This window comes from Diabrotica virgifera, chromosome 3, assembly GCF_917563875.1.
Source record: "Diabrotica virgifera virgifera chromosome 3, PGI_DIABVI_V3a".
NCBI lineage: Eukaryota > Metazoa > Arthropoda > Insecta > Coleoptera > Chrysomelidae > Diabrotica > Diabrotica virgifera.
In genome coordinates this window covers 205,261,964-205,284,050 of record NC_065445.1, presented here as the reverse complement: position 1 = coordinate 205,284,050, position 22,087 = coordinate 205,261,964, and the positions used below count along the sequence as shown (strand labels likewise).

The 22,087-nt window shown below is 31.2% G+C and overlaps 1 protein-coding gene across 2 annotated transcripts in view; it reads right to left on the bottom strand.

Moving 5' to 3' along the window:
* The window catches only part of LOC126882333 (cytochrome P450 4C1-like), a 219,510-nt gene that overhangs the window by 39,291 nt on the left and 158,132 nt on the right, over nucleotides 1-22,087 (bottom strand). For both annotated transcript variants that reach the window (XM_050647209.1, XM_050647210.1), the window contains 2 exons: nucleotides 10,962-11,053; nucleotides 8,127-8,195 (listed from right to left, as the gene is read on the bottom strand). In XM_050647209.1, coding sequence (XP_050503166.1) covers nucleotides 8,127-8,195; nucleotides 10,962-11,053 — 161 coding nt within the window. The remainder of the gene's footprint in view (nucleotides 1-8,126; nucleotides 8,196-10,961; nucleotides 11,054-22,087) is intronic.

Here is a 22,087-nt window from a genome sequence, read left to right as displayed (position 1 = left end):
TGTTTTGATAATTACAATTTTAGTATACAGGATGATTCCAAAGTTATACTCCATTTGTCAAATATTCAATAAAGTTAATGAAAATTAAATTTATGATAAAGACTATGAAACCATTTCGTTATTTACTGTATTGAACATTTCTTAGGAAAATGGTTTGCCTTGCTTGGCTATGCAAATACGTGTGTTCGAAACTTGCTTTACTTATCAACCGTGCACATGATAGGAAACAGATTTCATGGCTCACAGTTGCCTAGTTCTAGGTCATATCTTAATTAGTTCAGATGCTGAATCTTTAAGATAGAATGTTTAATCATCATTTTAATCATGTACTAGGCATTCTTATTCGATTTTCCATTTATGATCATTCTGAAGAGACTTAGTCTTAAACTTGTCGCGTTATTGTATACTTATTCTTCTTTAGTTTTACTGTTAATGTTCTGATAATAATGGTAACTTCTTAGATCTCAGCCCTGTGGAAATATATTGCAGCTTTTGTATGCACCAAGGGATTTTTGTGTTTGAGCATCAGCTTTCCTGGAAACTCACTGTTTTGTTTGAACGTAACTTAGAGTCAGGATCAATATCCTATTCTCTGTGAGTCACTAGGGAACATTTTCTAATCTGCAGTTTCTTTAGAAATTGATTTACTTGTTCTCTAATATTTCCTTAGTTGGATTTATTTATGAGAGTTATTAATATGTGACTTCTTGATTTATTTCATGAGTGATGATTTCGAAATATTGGTTATTTTCTTCTGGCTCTTCTTATAAATCTGTTGTAGCTATAGCTGTAGTTAGAGAATCCCAGAATAAGTTAACTTCTGTTATGTCAACTATTCAATTAGGTGCCCTTAAGTAGACCTTCCATTGCATCTGATACAAATCTGATGATCAGTTGAGTTAAGTTCATGGTACCAAATATGTAATCATTATTAGCACATTTAGTGCTAAGTTGTAGCGTTGCTCAAATAAATCTACCTGACTGCTCCACCTTGGATATGCTTCAATATAAATCTTTTGTTCACTGTCGGATCAATTTAGGATAAAAGGCTTGCTGCAATTATTTTTTTTCCTTTCCTTGTCAATAACTCTTATATCTATTTTGGTTTGTATTATGGTCTATGTTTGACTTACTGCGAATTGGCTACGAAATCTACTAATTATTCACTTTGGATATGCTCTACTTAAATCTGTTGTCCATAGTTGGAACAATTTGTACAACTCGTCCCATTCGACATTTTTTTTGAGATTAGAATTAATCTGAATTATGTAATTTAGAAACGGGTTATAACAGCTCTTAGGTATGTATGTTGATATGATATGTGATATATTGGGCATTTAAGCAACCCCATTTACATGACTCATAATTTGCGGTTAGGTATAATCGATCGAGTCAGATGTAAGTGTGTATAAGTTAGTCGTGTATAGGTTATGTTTAGTTTTGCATTCATGAATATTGTTGTTATGGTGTTCTTCTTGACTATAATTTGGGGTTTATTTAAATCTACTGAATCAACTTGAACACAATTTGGACTTTATGATATATGTCACCGAGGACTGGTCCTAAGAGTTTGGACGGTGTCCGACGATAGTTTAGTTTAGAGTAGTGTAGTATTCTTAGGTTCGTATTATATTTTAGCTATTTGGTTAATTCACGCTGTGTTGGATCCCACAGCGTGTGATTTTTCTCTATTGATACTCGTATTGAGTATTTATAAGTGTATATGTATATAAAAAAAATTGTTTATCAGATCAATTTTTTTTCTCCAAGTAAAGGGGGAACGTAACGATAAGCGTTCTAATCGTTACTAAATGGTATACCACCAATTATAAGCTAGTTGTTTGAGGTGTTGCGATGATTTTGGGTACGACTAGATGGCATATCTGTTAACATTGGAATTGTTAAGTTGGCAATCTGTCAAGGAATTTCCGCCGAACGTGGTTGACAGAAGTGAAATACTTCACTCTTTCGAAGGATTTGGTAGAAAGAACATCTCTAATGACCGGTGATTCTAGAATATAATTTATGTTAAAATTTGGTCTTTTGTGCATGATGAATATAAGTTAGAAGTTGTGTTTTTTTTGGTTTTGGTGAAGTATAGGAGAGGAGTTTCGTTGCTTTTTACAGCATCACCGGGTATGTAGAAATATTTTTTCTTCTAATTTTTTTTGCCTTTAAAAAAATAGCCATCTTTATCCTTCCTAATACTAGATCTATTTATATTATATTAAAATAACTGTTATACTTCAACAATTAGATTTTCCATAGTTCAATACGTTTTATCTACGTTCTACAGAACAAAAAATTCTTATAATTACATTTCAACTCTAAATAGGTTTGAAATCCATGACATTTTCAGTCTTTCCTTTATCTCATTCTGTATATTAATCTTTTATTACAATATCAAAATTTATTTGTTCAAATACATACTTCCTTACATGTGTTTAAAAGTCTATTTCAAGTGAAAGTCGTACCAAGGTCAATGATATGGCACGTATACACATCAAAACGTCACTTTTTATTTAGATTTTTTTTTCCTGTCAAGTTCTGATAAGGTTTTGTACATTTTTGTAAAGGCCCCCTGTCATGTGTACTAAAAGGAAACCAGCTAATCCACGGTTTTAGTTTCTTTTAGTCATTGGAGAAGAAGAAGATAGAGTCCAAGTTGTCGTTAATTTTTTTAAATGGAAAAGTAATAATTTGGGAATTTTGGGTCAATTTTGTTGGATATGGGCATGGAATTTTTGTTGAGTTTCTGGTACTAGGAAGTACCTTCTCGTCGGGACAAGTACCCTCGCCCCTAAGGTTGGGGGAAACTGGAAAATACCGTACTTGGGTCTCCAATCATCACCCTCGAAGGAGGTTGGGGGAGAAACACACCTTCACTTGTGTAGAAGCGACAGGTTTTTATAATTAAAATTTGCATGTCAATTTGTTTAATAATACTTTTAAATTTGATTTTTTTGTCAATAACTGTAAAATAACTTTAATAATAATATATCTTAATTTTTATTAAAATATAATTAACATAATAACATTCAATATTTTCGATAAATTTAATCTTTCCACCGTTCGTATCATTTATTTACAATAGTCTGAAGGTTAAAAACCATCTTGTTGTAAGGGGGTTGTGCACAATATCTGGGGGTTTAAAACCTTATTTCATAACACTTATTTCATTTATCAAGTACTATACTCAGGTTTATCGCTTCCGATCAGATACGAGATAGTCAACTGATAATCTAACTAACTGTAATTATAAATTTTGTTTAGGTACATATCTAATAAGATCAATTAACTGGCTTGGTCCAATCCATATAATTAATATTTCTTTTTCTACAGTAAACCTGCGTTATCGATAGGAGCGTACTAGTCTAGTACATTAGGTGCTTAGTTAGTTTGTATACATTTGTAAATAGGGTTATAGGCATATTTCATTAAATTTGGTTGTACATACATATATCGCGCACCTAGTTTAATTGTGCCACAACGGCAAGAAATTCGAATTTTGTGTTAAGGCTGTAAAATATTGCCGATATAATGCCCCATCGTATGCAATACAGCCTGAACTAAAATATTGTTTTGGATAAGTATAAAGTAAGTTACTTCGGTATTTCACTGTAGCGTTTTTGGAGGTTTTGAAAATGTAATATGGCCATAACTGGGAGATGTGGCGATAACATACACTGCCACAATACAACTGATGTAATTATTCAATACGTTCAATACGGCCACAAGTGCAAAAATCAATAATTTTTTCATTATATTTCCGCCGTATCTCCTAGGTATCGTTTTATAAATGACTTTCTTCACAATTTAAATAAATTGTAATAAGATCCAGCGAATAACTGAATAATTTGCTACCTAAATTGTAATTTTGAAGCCAGTCATTCTCAAAATAAATTATTTACAGGGCATAACGCCTTTGCTACAGAACGTTTTGTTCATTTCTCGAGATTATTGTGTTTTGCACTTGTGGCACTATTGAACTAGGTGTGTGATATGTTTTTTTTCTACCATTTCTGGGATCTATATAAAGTATAAGTTCAGTGCAGCAGTGTAAATCACTCGGTGAAATATCTATTTATTTCCCTGGCGCCCTAAACCGTTCTTCTTATATCTTCTCTGTCAGTATTTATCTTTCTTTTCATTCCTTCTTATTTAATTTATTTTATTTAACGTTCAAGTACTTCATTAGGTACCGTCTTATTTCGGGCGTGCAAATTCGGCCTGATCCTCTCATGAGTCACATTGATAAAGTCTCTTAAATATCCAGCTAGCGTAGCTTCATAAAACTTCCATAACTAATTAAACTACCCCTTCAAAGCTGACATCTATTATGTTACAATATCTATTCTGTAGAAGAAAAAAACCTGTCACTTATATTTTCATTTGCCTCTCCTGTTAAATTTATAAATTTGCAGTTGTAGCGGTATTGAATTGGATGTGCGATATAAAGTAAATATTACTTTCTGATCAAAAACAATAAATAAAAAATTTTTGCAATATAATACACTTAAAATACGCAACTGAAAAACACCGCATAAAGCCAGTGAGTGCAAAGAAAAAGCACGTCTGACCGTGTTTGTTTATGTTTCTTATACCACTGACGCATGCACTGAATTCGAATCGAACGGGCACACAACAAAAATACACACTAAAAGCTGAGATTTGGTGGACGCGCCCATAAGAAATAACATGGTCGCCTCCACCAAAATCTAAGGTCTATTCTACTCGTTTTTGACGCTTTTTGTGGTGAAGACTCGTCGGATCGTGACGTAAGAGAAATCGTTGGAAAGTAAGGGGATTGTGAATATAAAGACAGAAAAATTAGACATGGCGGCATTGTCAAAAGTGCATTACATCATGTCTTCGTTGTTTTTGGTCCGATTGCTACGTTTGAGAGGTTATATGAAAGGGGAGGGATATTGAGGTTAGCAGAAAAATCCAAATATAATGGTATTTTCAATAAATTATATCTTCGTTGTAATTGATAAGATTTTGAGGTACGAGACGTTAACCCATTCAGACCGATTGACGTACTGGTACGTTATTCAAAGAACACTATGATATTATACGGGTGCGGTACATGTACTATTTTGTATGCAATAGCTTGGTGCGGCTGTCGTACAAGTTTTAGGTCTTTTGCATTTTTTCTGGACTGATGCCGTACATATACAGCTGTATTATACATCAGACTTAGCCGAATGTCGTAGATGTACATCACTAATATTCTCTTTGAAAGACTGCAGTTAGAAAACGTATTAGTCTCAGTACGATCGACGTACTCGTACAAGTACGACATTTATTATTTTTGGGGTTGTAAATAAAAAGCATTTGTAATTAATATGTTTTATTCTTGAATAAGTAAATAAGTAAGAACCAAGAAACAAACTATAAAAGCAAAGTTTTTAGATAGTTTTTCTAAAATTTTTAGGCTATTGATTATGTATTTTAGAAAGGAACTACAACGTTAACGGGGTTTTATTGTTTCATATAGTAAATGGACCTCTAAATATGAAAAAACCGCGGAGTGCTACCATTTAAAGGGGTGCGTTTTTGAGAAAGGGGTGAATTAGTCCGTAGGCACAGGGTAAATTAAGGTGAGGTATATGCACTTTTGGTGCAAATACGTCTACAGGGAAATTATTTCAGGTTAAATTTACTATCGAAATATCACATTCAAAAGTCAGAAATATTTTTTTTACAAATATATATTTAAAAGAAAACCAAGAAAAAAACACGAAAGATAGCAATCTTGTTTTTTGCCCCATAACTTTTTTCCACGGGATATAGCTATAGGCATTGCTTTACAGAAAAATAAGTTCCATCCTTCCTATTTAAAATGACGTTTCGTAGAAGTACCTATGATTTAGAGTTTCCAAAATATGATTTTTTAAATTTCACCACTCACAGCGATTTTGGGACATTTTCTTTTTTACTTAGCAAAAATTGTTCTGTAACTTTTTTCTTCGTAGCTTTAGGTATATGCAATGTTACATTTATTAGGAAGAAAAGTCAATTACCCTTAAAATGATCTATTGTAGAAGGCGGTATCGCTATTTTTAAGCAAGATATGGTTTTTCAAAATTTGATACTTTAATTGATTTTTGATATATTTTACGATTATTTTTAAATTTCTTATTATTACTTTTTTTATTGTATATTTAGATATATACATTGCTAAATATAAAAGAAAGCTTATTTAATTTAGTTTAAAATGGTGTACCTTAAAAAATTTTAGGACTATTTTTAAACAAGATATGCCTTTTCAAAATGTGACATATACACATGCAATAGGTCCCACTAAGTTGGAAAAATATGGAAAACTTTTTTTATTATCAACTTTATGAAAACAAGTTATTCTTTATAAAATGCTCTGCATAGTCTAATACCTAAGATTCAGTCATCATTTGATAGTAAATATAACCTGTAACTATTTTCCTGTAGACTTGTTTGTACCAAAAGTGCATAGAACTCACCCTAATTCACCCTGTGCCTAGGGACTAATACACCCCTTTCACAAAAACGCACCCATCTAACTGGTAGCACTCCACGGTTTTTTCAAATTTAGAGGTCCATTGACCATATGAGATAATAAAATCCCGTTAACGTTGTAGATCGTTTAAGCTCTTTTATTTTGAACATAATCAATAGCCTATTTTAACTGTGAAATTGTCCAAAGTTCATCATTTTCGCCTGTCGTTCTTGACACCGTCCTAGACAGGCGCGCGATACACGGTCCGTCCTGAATGGGTTAAATGAAAGTGGAGTGGATATTCAATACCTAGTGATAGAAAAAACACAATGTCATTGCCAAATGGACACTATAGTGTATCTCCTTTTTTCTTGGTACGATTTTAACGTTCGAGGCGCTAAATGAAAGAGAAAGGGATAGCGAATATGTTGAGATAAAAACAAACACATCGATATTACCAAAAGTGCAAATATCGTATCTTCGTTGCTATTGGTCCGATTGTAACGTAAGATATGTCAAATTAAATGCGATTAGACACCGAGGGTATCATAGAAAAAAAACAAACAGGACAACATTGCCAAAACAGCACTATATCGTATCTTCGTTGCTCTATTAAATACAAACGGGCAAGAAAGTATCACTTCATATAAAGTTATAAATATAAAAGGTTTATAACGGAAATTTAAATTTTTAATTTTTTATAAAATTAACGTCTTCAATGTTTTAGTTTTTTTAAGTTTATATTATGATGTCTACTCTATTAATATTATAAATAAAAACACAAAAACACCTGCTTTTTGTGACCAAATTTCACAGAAAAACCTCGCATTAAGTGGTTTTAAAGAGGGTCAGGCAGATAATTTCATCTGTACTGAAATTACAATAAAGATGCACTAGAAATAAACAAACCAATATACGTTAACTGTTACTCTACGTAACCAGTTACTAAGGGGCACTCCTGAATCATGATTTACAATGTATAAACATTTTAAATAATCATTTGGGATTTACAATGTATATACTTTTTAAATCATGATTCAGGAGTGCTCCTTGTAAGAGTTAAAGTGTCTTGATTTGTTTGCTGATGGTGAATCTTGATTGTGGTTGTATTATAGGGCTAAGGAATAAGCCAAAACCCGACGCATTGGATCCCAAATTATTATGATTTACGATTTTCAATTATTATAACTTTTTAAATATTCTGTATAATACAAAACAACTTATTTTTGTAACTTAAAAGTGAAGCAGATTTTAAATACAATTTTTAATATAATACAGGATATTTTGTTAAAACAAACATATCCATGATACAGGACAATGTTATTGATGACTCTAAAAGTATATTAAAGTTGCAACTAATTTAAATCTTGAAGATTATAGCTACCTACATAGTCGTAATATATTATAGTACCTAGATATCTCGAAAAATAGACAAAAACAGGGTATCCCTTTTGCAATTTGTTTAGAAAAAGTAAGAAAATGTTGACCCATAGGAAAACTACAATATGTATCTTGATTTATATCGTGTGATGTCTCAAAAAATGGTTATGTAATTTTTATTAGATATATTAAAGATTGATTCAAAGTTTTATTTATTTTATTTTAAGATTCAGTTGAAAACATATTTATAAAATAATGTTTTGTTTACCTGTATATCTGGGTGCATGCCGAGCATAGCAAAAAGGGAGCAAAGAGTAGATGCTGTTGTATCAACGGCCTAAAAATAAGAGAAATGAAATTAAGTAAAATCAATATTTTATTCTGCATGCGAAATATTACGAATTTGAATGATACGCTGAATCTTGAGCGTATTAAAATAAAATATTATCTTGTTTTATTTTTTTTTCTATAGAATTAATACATTCATCTATAAATCATCTATAAATCAAGTTTTCTTTCTTTGTAGATTTTGGCAATTTTTTTCTGGACCCATAACTAACTTTACAACCACCTTGTATATTTTATTGATGTTTGGTACACATATGTCACATTAAGAACCCAAACCACCCAACTGCTAATCAAAAGAAAAATCCAGACTCGGACTTAAATCAATATATTTTATAAATTCATTGTGATCATGGAATGTTGAAATTTTCAATATCCGTTTGCATATTTGAAAAGAGCTCAAAAATCTAAGTTTAATGGTTTTTATATTGAATATTTTGAGATTAAGAAGCATGTATTATTAAAATTTAATAATAAATTATTAAAGTAAATGAAGAAATACTTATTTTAAACATATTAAGTATATATTTATTACATTGGAACGACCCATTTAGTAACCAAAATAAAAATCCAGGTCCTGAATAACAAAAAAAATATAAGTAATTCTGACCCTGAAACAACAACCTGTATATTAAAATTTTCAAAATCCGTTTGCACATTTGAAAAGAGCACAACAATCTCAGTTTAATGGCTCGCTAAAATTTTTGGCGCAGACAATTTTTAATGACATTACTTTTGAAATTATGTCGAAATCTTGTTAGAGTTTTCACAGTTTTTAAAAATTTCGACATACTTTCTTCTTCTTCTTCTTTCTCATAATCCTTAGTATTCTTCAGGGCGTTGGATGAAATATTAGGACATAATTTTAAAATTAATTAAATTGTTTGCGCAAAAAATGGAAGCGATCCATTACTAAGCTTAGTTTTTTGTGCTCTTAAAGGTCACAATTACTTTATATTTTTTTTGTTAATCAGGACCTGGATTTTTCTTGGGATTGGTAAGCAGGTATTTTTTAAATTAAATTGATTAATTAAATTTATTAATTTATTACTAAATTTGATTAATAATAGGTGTTATTTGTGAAACAGGTTAAAAATTTGGACGTCAGAGTACGAAAACTTTCTATGTATTTTGTCGGACAGAACTTAGAAATAAATTTGTTACTATTACATTAAACTCTCATGCATGCAAAAATTAGGCTTCTATTTATCACCAAGAGCATGTCAAATGACAGGAATTATATTGGTGATAAAAAATAGCAGCCTGATTTTTGCATGAGAGTTTAACGAAATGGTAACAAATCAATTGGAAGTTCTGCCCAACAAAATACATGGCACGTTTTCGTAATCTGACGTTCCAAATTTTTAAATTGTTCCACAATTAAAACTTCCCCTGTTCCAGTATTCCCGTACATCAAAGTTTGTCCGACTAGACACCGTTAAGCTATTAACAAATTTTCAGCTTGCTATTAATCAACCATTTTTGGTACGCGGCTTTCTAATCTCAGTGTTCTTAAAAATTTCAATACAATTTCAAAATTAAAGTCACTAAATAATTGCCTGCGCAAAAAATTTAAGCAAACCAATAAATGTGGTTTTTGTGCTCTTTTTAACTCGGCGTTGGTCGCTAGGTAGGTTGTTACGCGAGTGGTCGCGCGTGAGATTTTCTCTCACATATCCAACTTTTGCCTTTTTTTACAAAATTTTACAAAAAAGATAAGGTTTCATCAACGATAAAGCCATTTGCTTTAAAAAGACACGACGTTTTTCTGTTTTATTATTATTATCTTTATATTAAATGTGACTATTGATGCCACCAATATTTATCATTGAAAAATATATGGTAAGTGACCATCTACAACTAACCCGTGAAACAGAATATAGGATTTTCATATCATCGACCACATCCACGGCGCCTTTTGTTACTTCATAAAAGGATATTATTTTAGGTTTTAAGGGGAAAAATAAAATTAATTTTTATACACAGTTGGTGACGCCGGTGGTCGCTTGATGAGAGAATCTCTCACATGCAGCACACTGACTCAACAATATGGTGATACTAAGTAAAATGAGTCACTATCTGAGCGGACGAGTCTATTAGATTGTCAAGGGAGGATAGTTAGGAGACTAGAAGGAACTACAGCGCGTATAATTTCCCAGAAAAAAAGTTGTGCTCAATTTTTTGAATCCGTGAGAGAAAATCTCATATAGCGATCACTGGCGGGTTAAATAATCAAATTATATCTTGAAATTATCTTTCAATATGCAGGGTGTTGTTCCAAGGTCACAATTAATTTATAATTTTTTTTTAGTTCGAACCTGGATTTTTTTATGATAAGTAGTTGTGTAGTTTGGGGTGTAAATGAGACTAAAGTAGCCAATTGAGGACACTTTGAAATTTGACCCCTGACGACATGCCTAAACGTAACAATGACAAAAAAAATTGTTCTCACCATTCATTCATCCACAACGTGGTTTGCGACTTCTGTCTACTCAGTTTAGATCAGGATATGTGTACATAGATACATATGTGTAGATGTGTACCCAATATTAAAAAAATATGAATATAAAAAAGTGGTTCTAAAGTTATAGGTCCGGCAAAATCGATAAAATACCCTGTAACTCGGCCACAAAAAACCGGTGAGGCAATAAGCGTAGTATATCTAGAGACACCTCAGTGACCTCTATTCACCTCAAGAATTTTCGCTTCCCAATGAACTACCCTGTATTAATGAACAGATAAATAAAAAATCACTTACTGCTAGGAAAAACGTCTTTATTTCATCTATAAGTTCTCGTTCAGTGAAATTATCATTATCGATCAGATCTAAAAATGCAATGCGAGGTTCCTCTAAAAGAAAAATATATTTATATATTTTATTATAATATTGTTTAAATATAGTTGTTCCATTGAATAATATACATACATATGTACAATGTAATATCATTTATATGCACATGTTTCATGTATAAATTATTATATTAACCCTACGTTAGGCGCGCGGTTATTTCTGACGAGCTTAGTCGCGCGGTCTACGATTGTAGACCAAAGTTTTTTGTCGTATAATACCGGATTTTGACAAAATTAACAAATTAATGATTAATAGCATGTTTATTTATGTCCGTACTTTGATATTAAATGGTCAAAGTGGCACAATTTTAGTCCGTCAAATATTCAGTGCAAATATCCCCAAAATGACCCTTGAATTCAAACTTATCACATCTTTGGCATGCCCTCCTTGTTGACATATTACAAATTCGTGCACAAGTACAACATCGTCCCACGTAATTTGTTGGAATATTAGGGGGAGAGGGTACGACTTCTTGAACTCCGAGCAGTACGCGAGCTCGTCGTCTAAGTTCTCTTAGCAGGGAAGGTATAGTTGATCTATATTCAATTTGCGGTTTGATTAGTTCCCATGCTAAGTTTTCAATGAAGTTGCTTCTTGAAACATTTTCATTTATGTTATTAGCTTTATATACACAGCAGGCTACATATTAGCTTTATATATACAACTAAAAATTGGAACGCGCTTAGTCGCGCGGTCTACGATTGTAGACCAGTGCTCTTTGAATAATGGTAAAAAAATAATGCAAAGAGATCGGCGGCGTTTAGCAAACTGAAGAGTAAGCTGAAAGTATTAGTGACAGCTACTAAGCGGGACGGGGGCGTATGTGCAGCTTTCTGCAATTGGCGACCACTTAAAGGAGAGTGGTCTACGATTGTAGACCGCGCGACTAACTGAGGGTTAAAAAGGCATTTTGATAGCCAACTGAGCCTGGCAGTGAAAGGCACTCACTTCTCTGTAAGTGGTCTAGTGGATTGATGATCAAAACCCAGCCAGAAAAAAAAATGTTCAACGTAGTAATATAAAAACCATATGAATCTATGACTTCGCCTAGAATACGCTGATATCCGATCGATACACCAGCGGTGTACAGATGAGCAGTACGATATGGGGTAAATTTTGCCTGTTAGTGTTACTCATTTCATTGATCATGAGTCCACGTGGTCGTTTTTCAGTTGTGACTTCTTTCCAATTGTGACTTCTTTCACATACCAGTCTTACTATTCTGTGTCCTGCCTTTAGGAGTCTTCTCTTTTGGAGACTTTATTTCTTGTATGATGTTGGCGTTTGGGTGTAGTTCTTCGAGATCTTTGTCAGTTACTATTTTATTTTATCCTGTTGTGGTATTATAATATCACCCTGTACAAAAGACGTTTTATTGAAAGTAAATTGTCCGCCCTTGACCAAGGCCGACGCGTGAGGTTGCAAAGTTCATTCTAATATATAAGTAAACGCCCGATGATATGATACCATTATTATTATTGTTATGATTATTGTAATAGTTAGCAGTAACCACGTTTAAGGTAGGTCGTGATTATAAACAAGTTATTATGATTTAGTAATCGATATGGTAAACCAAAAATATATGTATATGAATAGAAATAAGAGTTTTAATTAATTGGGACTAGAAGGCAGTAACAACACGCTTATTTGCGACATGGCGTTCCTGTAAATTAGTTGGAGAATCTTCTGAAGATTTGAACTAAAGATTGGAAACACCGACGGCGGAAAATGCAGCAGACCAGGACCCAAGAACCGAACCCAGTGGAAAAAGACACAAGTGATAAAATGTAAGTAAGAAATTTAGTCTTTTTTTTGAAAATGCTTCCCTTGTTTTTTATATATACATATTATTATTATTGAACATTGAATAATTATCTTTGCTGATTTGTGAATAATTTATGAAGTATCGATTTTTTTTAAGAATATCTATGAATTTTGAAATATGAAGTGATTTTTGAATTGAATATTTTTATAGAAGTTTATTTTATATGCTATTCTTGAATTTTTATTGAATTTTGAATTGTTATTGAATTTATTTGAAAAATCTCTATCCGATTTCGATTTTTTAGTAAGGTTATTTTTGAATATTTTATGGAATATCGAATTTTTTCCAAAAATTTCTCTCGAAGTTTGAGATATAAACTTATTTTGAATATTTTTATCTAACTTTTGCATATGCTATTTTTTTTATTGAATTTTTGTCGAATATGTATACTATTATTGAATTTTTATTAGCCAGTTGTTTTTATTATTGATATTTATTGATTACATAGATACATTTTCATCGATTTTGTGTTAAATTTTGTATGATATGAACCTGAATGAATAATTTTGTGTGATAAATGATATATAAATGATTGTTTTTAATGAATAATGATTAGTGATGACACACGTTGATATAAGAGCTTTAAGACAAACATTGCTATAAGCAAGAGATATATTTTTAACAAACCGACCTGATGAGTCGAGATAAGGAATTTGGAGAAGAACTATATAGATTAGAAGAAGAACTAACAATATTATAAGCTAAATATTATGAGGCAACTAGAGACAATAAGAAACCCACTGCTTTCGTCAAATTAGGAAGGTACTAAGTGATTTATAGAAGCTTGAAAGCTTATTAGAGACCCACTCTGTGTTTTGAAGGGTACCTATTTTATTCATGATTATTCGTGAATAAACAACGGCCTCAAAGCAAGGGATTGAGGTTGTGATATTTTTAGAAGAATTTGAACCGCATAAAATACCTATTTCGTGTTTTGAGTTAACTATACCACCTCAATTGTGCGTACAGATCAGGGCGAAAATTCGGGTTAATTTTGGCGGAGAACTAAGATATCCGAGTGAAACCTCTTTTATTAAGATTGTAACGTTACAAACGTCACATCTTTGATATTTTATTTTTAAATAATTATTTTACCTTATTTCCTTTAATATTTCATTAATAATTATCTTCTTCTAATTGGTTTACCCATTTTCCCCTTTAAAAATCGGTTGGCGCTCTCTTTTATTACCCTCTTTTATTATCTTCTATTTAATATATCTCTTTCATTTAAATCATCATACTGAACATACCTCGTATATTCATACTCTCCAAATATCTGTATTTTCAATACGGAACATGCCGCTACTTCATAGTACTTGGTTGTCATTTTAAACGTCGTTTTCAATGACAGTGTCACTTCATCGACTTGACCCCCTACTCCCTGACATACACTGGAAGGGAAAAATTAATCCTTAAAAAGGCATGTAATTCGAAAAATAAGTCATTTCTATTTCATCAAATCATCTCTTGGGGTAAGGATAACATTATATTGTAATTATATTTCTCCATCTAACAGTTTTTATATTGTTTTTTATCTAACCTAACTTCCAATGTCAGACCATGTGTTCTGATATTTTAGTTTCAAATATAATTATCTTTTAATTTACATGTATGCACGTTTAGTAATCAGAATTTTAACTATTCTCATCTAAATTTCATTTGATTTATTCTTGTCATCTGCTACTCTTTCTGACGATTAGAACGGCAGATGGCACACGTTGGTTTTTCTTCTTGATGATTGATATGTGTCTCTATTTTATAGTTTTTTGGAAAGAAACCACTTTTCTCCCTCCGGGAGTTTCAACAACCCTCAAATCGCCGGCGATACAACAACGAGGACCATGTCATCAGGGCTGCAACCACATAACCAAGACTGTAACGACCAACATCCGTAGGCCTGGTAGAATACAACACCTACAACCCCAGAGCCCGTTGCAGAACCAGCAGCAGTACCATACGACATCAAGAAGATACCATCAGCTACCAAAAGCCATAAGTATAATCCAGAATTGTTAGTTTTTGGCAAGAATTTGAATACATTTGTTAATGCAATTTACAAGTCACTTTATTTATTATATCTTTATGAACAATAAACATGATTAGTTAAAAACTATGTTTTGTTTGCTTCCATTCCAATTTTCATAGTTCATATCTGAGGTTAGGACAAGACGAACACACACCTGAGTGACTGAGCTAAGCTAAGGGTGTAACGATGGCTATCTTGGTTAGTTGAGGTAATATTTTCGAATATTGTTTCAATTAGCTGGGGTAGTCCGTCGCTTACTCGTTAAACTGGCGCACCAACGCACTTGTCTTATCCGAAGAATCGAGCTGTGAATGTGTGGTTTGGTAGCAGGCAACAAGCATTAATAAATACTATTTTCTTATATTTCATTTTTATATTCAATTTTTGCTAAATCTATATATATTATCTATTTTGGTACTTTTTGACTACCTTTTTGACTAATTTTTATATATTTTCACATGTTATGGGTCAAAAAGTATTACCAGTTTCAATAATTTAATTATATATTTCAGCATAATTGATTTAAAATACATTTACAGTTGCAAATATTGGTATTTTTAACATTTTGATACTTTTTACCTACTTTTTTTGGCTAATTTTTATGTTTAGGACCTTGATAGTAATGTCCACATGGCATTTTTTTTTTCTGTTTTTTCAATTTAACCAGTTTTTTTTTGGTAGTTCTTCTTTAATTACTTTCTTATTTTATTGTAACTTTCCAAAACCCAAGAGAATTTTTCCATTTATTGTCATATTTTCTGTATTTTTTATACGTACTATTTCTTCTACATTCTTTTTATAGGTACTTCTGTGTACTCTAAAGTGCATTTAAATCTTGTTTTATTACTTATTTTTAATTACTTTTTACTTATTCTTATATTTCCTAGTTGTTTTCATATATTTATTACCAATTTTGTACAACTACCAAAAATTTTGTTGTTTCCGTCGAACTTTCTGTTCGGATGGTATATACTACTTTACTTGTATAGTAAAGACTAGTACAATTTTCAAGTTCTTTTCTTTCATTAATGTATTTTATTCTTATTCTTCTTCTTTACGTATTCAGAATATTAATTTAAATCATTCTTCTTCTTCTTGTGTTGAATCTCAAAAAATTTTTTGTTTGTAAAGCATGATATTTTACATTTTTCAATTTTTTGCATTAGTGCACTTATATTAATTATGATAAACATCATATTTAACATCTTTTTTATTTTAACAATGCCCTATTTATCTATATATTATTGTTTTATTATTTTATTTTGGGTGTTGTACTGATTTTTGATACAGATTAGCATGAAAGCCTCATCCGGCACTTATAAGTTGTGTATGGCTTATATATAGCTGCATAGACACCTAGTGTTTTTTTTTTCCTAGGGTACATAAAAGTTATCCATAGGGTTGGGCCAGACCTATTGAGTCTGAGTTCCGTTTTTTTGGTCTTAATGACTGTTGATATACAGTTTAATGCTGTATATTATTTTTAGGATGATGTCTTTTATAAATTTTTTCTTTTGGAGTTCAAACAATTCTATGCATATCTACTTTTAGAAATCTGGTGTAGAATTGTGGCGCTTTGAAGTATGATTGTAGTTTAGCTACTAGCATTTGTTATTTTCTATCTTTGCAAATCATATTTATGCATTTTTATACATATATTTTGTTCTTTAGTGTAGATCCCTGGTATGCATTTGATGGAAGTAGCATTTGCATTATGTATCATTATCTCTCTCTCTCTTTATTAACTTATTGGTTAAGTCTTTTAGGACTGGTTTTATGCAGTTTTTTCAAACCCTTTGGTGTAGAACTTTGTCTTATTTGGCTTTCCATATAGTTGGTACTTATTTTTTTTAATGGTTTATCTATAGTTGCACTTGCATTTCTTTTTATCATATTATACTTATGTTATCTTTATCTACTTATATGCTTTTACTCACCTTATCATATTGATTATTATATTATTACCTTACTTTAGATATTTGTTATCCGAGTACTTGTTATTTTGTTCGAGATTCAGTTCTTAGTAGCTCTATTAGCTATTTATTTTATTAAGGATGTAATATCCATTATACAATTATTTAAATTTGGTTATATGCCTTTTATTTTATATAAATACCAGAATATTTGCAATGCAATTCATTTTTAATATGTCTACATTATTTGACTATGGTTACTTACTTACTTTCGGATTATTAGTTAAATTTGATTATTACTTACACTTTATACTACTTACATGTCTTTATAATTTTGAATTAATTTCATACTTTTTAAAGTACATTTATTTTTTTTATCCAGAGATAGATATTCTCTGATGTCATTTATTTATAATAAATAAATATTTTATAGTGTGATGAATACTACAATTCATTGGGTAATATTTTTATTTTTTTCCCCAGAGTAACATCTGAAAATTATTTTGGTACTTTAAAATTTTTATGATTAATAATTTAAATTAACTATATACATTGACTTAATATTTACTTTATTATGAGTATTTATTTTTGATTTGTTCTGAACGATTACTACTGCATACATATATTTATTTCTGGTTAGAACTTTCGTTTTCTTGTTTTCCTTGAGAAAAATTTCTCACCTGTGTTCGAAATTTTTCTGATGAGTGGAGGGAGTGTGTAACATTCCTGTTTTCTTTGGGAAAAATTTCTCACGTGTGTTCAAAATTTTTCTGATGGGTGAGAGGAGTGTGTAACGTTACAAACGTCACATCTTTGATATTTTATTTTTAAATAATTATTTTACCTTATTTCCTTTAATATTTCATTAATAATTATCTTCTTCTAATTGGTTTACCCATTTTCCCCTTTAAAAATCGGTTGGCGCTCTCTTTTATTACCCTCTTTTATTATCTTCTATTTAATATATCTCTTTCATTTAAATCATCATACTGAACATACCTCGTATATTCATACTCTCCAAATATCTGTATTTTCAATACGGAACATGCCGCTACTTCATAGTACTTGGTTGTCATTTTAAACGTCGTTTTCAATGACAGTGTCACTTCATCGACTTGACCCCCTACTCCCTGACATACAATGGAAGGGAAAAATTAATCCTTAAAAAGGCATGTAATTCGAAAAATAAATCATTTCTATTTCATCAAATCATCTCTTGGGGTAAGGATAACATTATATTGTAATTATATTTCTCCATCTAACAGTTTTTATATTGTTTTTTATCTAACCTAACTTCCAATGTCAGACCATGTGTTCTGATATTTTAGTTTCAAATATAATTATCTTTTAATTTACATGTATGCACGTTTAGTAATCAGAATTTTAACTATTCTCATCTAAATTTCATTTGATTTATTCTTGTCATCTGCTACTCTTTCTGACGATTAGAACGGCAGATGGCACACGTTGGTTTTTCTTCTTGATGATTGATATGTGTCTCTATTTTATAGTTTTTTGGAAAGAAACCACTTCGAGGACCATGTCATCAGGGCTGCAACCACATAACCAAGACTGCAACGACCAACATCCGTAGGCCTGGTAGAATACAACACCTACAACCCCAGAGCCCGTTGCAGAACCAGCAGCAGTACCATACGACATCAAGAAGATACCATCAGCTACCAAAAGCCATAAGTATAATCCAGAATTGTTAGTTTTTGGCAAGAATTTGAATACATTTGTTAATGCAATTTACAAGTCACTTTATTTATTATATCTTTATGAACAATAAACATGATTAGTTAAAAACTATGTTTTGTTTGCTTCCATTCCAATTTTCATAGCTCATATCTGAGGTTAGGACAAGACGAACACACACCTGAGTGACTGAGCTAAGCTAAGGGTGTAACGATGGCTATCTTGGTTAGTTGAGGTAATATTTTCGAATATTGTTTCAATTAGCTGGGGTAGTCCGTCGCTTTTTCGTTTCAAGATAAAACGAAGGTATCGGAGCTGGTATATGAAGTGATGATTATGATGTTATATGAAATGATATATGAGATAAATGATATATGATTGTTATATGAAATATGTATATGAAGATGAATTATGTACACTCTAGAAATGTTATGGGGAAAATGAAGAAATATATAGTTGTAGTACCAGACAAGAAGAAGAAGAGAAAAAAAATAATTTTTAGTAAAATATGTGGGAAAAATGAAAGAAGACACATAAAAATTGCAAGAAAAGAAGCAAAATTAAGAAGATACTAATCAAATAAGTAGCTAATCATTGAATTATATTTAAGAATTAAGCTTGAATTGTTTTTTGAAATCTCTAAAGTAACGTAAATTATAAATGACTTAAATTTTAAATGTAGATAATGAATTCAGGTTAAGTTTTCGCGGAAAATAATGGAAGTGTTTGAATTAAGGATAGACAATATCTTACAGTGTTAGTTACCTTAGTGTTAGTATTAGAAAAAAGAACCCTAAAAGAAATTTTCTTTAAACTTAATATGATGAGAGACATTTATTAATATTTATTCTAGCAAGAGACATTAATTTTTTTTTATTATTAAGAAGGGACGAATAGTAATTAATCAAAAGACTGAAATAGGAATTAATAAAGTAACTTTAAATTTTTACTAAGAAGGTTAGGTAATATTAAGTTTAGTTAAATTTGGAAATATTATTAGGTAGATTTAAAATATTATGCTATTACTGCTTTTATAACGTAAATTAGTGTAGTACACTAAAAATACTAAAGATTAGATTAAAAATTAGGATAAGTTTTATTCATTGTTTTACGAAAGTGAATTAGTAAAAAAAAAATACTAAAAGACGCGAAGGAATAGTGCGTGATTTAGTGACAATTACTTATAAACAATTATTTGTAGTTTTTATAAAATACCAGTTTAATATAGGGACAATATGAACTTCTGTTTATAATAGGATTTTTGTTAAGTGTCTTATAGCGGCCGATATAGGACCTTAACTATTAAGTAATATAAGGTCTATCCCCTAAAAGGCGATGATGGACAATCAACCTCATTTTAAGAATATGCAATTTTAACAAAACGGGGAGGTGTGGTATTATAATATCACCCTGTACAAAATATGTTTTATTGAAAGTAAATTGTCCGCCCTTGACCAAGGCCGACGCGTGAGGTTGCAAAGTTCATTCTAATATATAAGTAAACGCCCGATGATATGATACCATGATTATTATTGTTATAATTATTGTAATAGTTAGAAGTAACCACGTTTAAGATAGGTCGTGATTATAAACAAGTTATTATGATTTAGTCATCGATATGGTAAACCAAAAATATATGTATATGAATAGAAATAAGAGTTTTAACTAATTGGGACCAGAAGGCAGTAACAACACGCTTATTTGCGACACTGTTACTTCATCAAGCACAAGCTCAAAGATCTTTCTTAGGATTTTCCTTTCCCAAACACGTAGTCTCTCATCGTTTGCTGGTTCCATACGAATCGTATAGGTAATTGTTTTATATACTTGTGTTTTTGTCTTCATACGTCTTCTTATATAGTTTCGAATTTATAAGGTTTTAAAGGGCATAAAGGTATCTTTGGTCGTCTTGAATCCTATTGCTTATTTATTGTGATCCATTAGCTTTCCAATGGGGTGCAAAAAATCGAAAAAATCGCGTTTTTTGCACTAAATTGTTAATATTAAAAAACGGACGCGAACTCTAGGCAGAAAACAGGTAAGTAGGTTTACTTCCTATAGGTCTGCAATAACTAAAAAGTAGTCAGCAACCTGGATCTGTGAGTGTCCCGAACATGGTCTATTTCTAGCTTATTTCCCTGGAGTATTGGATTTACATGAAATTTGGCTACACATAGCTAACATGTGTGTGTTTTTCGGTAAGTCCGGGAATAGATGAACTGCGTTTTTCCACAAAGTCAATACTTTTCAAGTTACTTGCGAGTGAATATGTTCATTTTTGAACAAAAAACTGCGTTTTCAGACGGTTTTTCGCAATTACCTAATTCAAAAAATAATTATCTTATCGAAAATTCAAAAATATTTATTTTATAAAAAAGTAAAAAAAATTGTGTATGTATAAGGTCTCTATAACCAGTAGAAACAGAGTTTTAGTCAATGAAAAATAGGATCATATTTGTCAAAAATCAAATCGAATATTTCAACGTGTAATAACCACAAAACTAAGCATGTTTTAGGGAAAACTCAAAAAAGCTTTATTTTTGTCTTTAATAAGTTACTAGAATCAAAAAATAAGCAAGTTATTTTATTTGTTTATTTTATTTATTATGCTCTACAGGTCTTGTTGACCTAGTATAGGGCTTTACAAATTTTACAATTACAAATTTACAATTTTACAATTTTTACATAATACACATGATAGTATATATGTACTAATGTCTTATTATATAATTTTTTTAATTTTTATGTAACAATTGCTGCACTACTGTTCTCCACTGTATCCTATTTTTCGCCTTCTCTTTCCAGTCTGTAACTTCCATCGCTCCTATATCTTCCTGAAACTTTTCTTGCCACCTTTTTCTTAGTCTAACTCGCCTCCTTGTCCCTGGTCTTCTTAGCAGTACCATTTTTGGTATTCTTGCTCTGTCAATTCTCTCGACATGAGCTGCCCACCTGACTCTTTGTGCCTTTGTGTATCTGGTTATACTTGGTTCGTTGTAGATCATCCTTAATTCTTGATTGGTTTTCCTTTGCCAACCGTCTTCTGTAGTTTTCCCCCGAAAAAAGCTCTTAGTACCTTCCGTTCCCATCTTCTGTTTTGTTTAGCACCCATGTCTTACATCCATAGGTGACTGTTGCTCTTATTAATATTTTGTAAATTCTGGTTTTCGTCTTTCTCGATACGTACTTGGATTTTAATCATTTTGTTAAACTGCCGACGTTTGGAATACCTTTTGCTATCCTGTGCTTTAATTCAATTTGCTCGTGTCCTTTTTCATCTATTATGACCCCTAGATATGTAAAGGTTTTTACTCTTTTAAATTGAAACTCTTTTCCTTTGAAGACTGTTAAATTTAGCATATCTTCAGGTTCTCTTTCTGTATTTCCGAGCACCATATATTTAGTTTTTATTTTTACTTATTTCTAGGCCGAATTTCTTTGCCTCTGTCTTTGCTAGTAGCGTAAAGTCGTCGGCGTAGGCCATGCATTGATGCTCGTTACGGTAGATCGTTTCTTGCGTTTCTATTCTGCTATTCCTTATAGGCCAGGGTAATAAGACAAAAATATACCC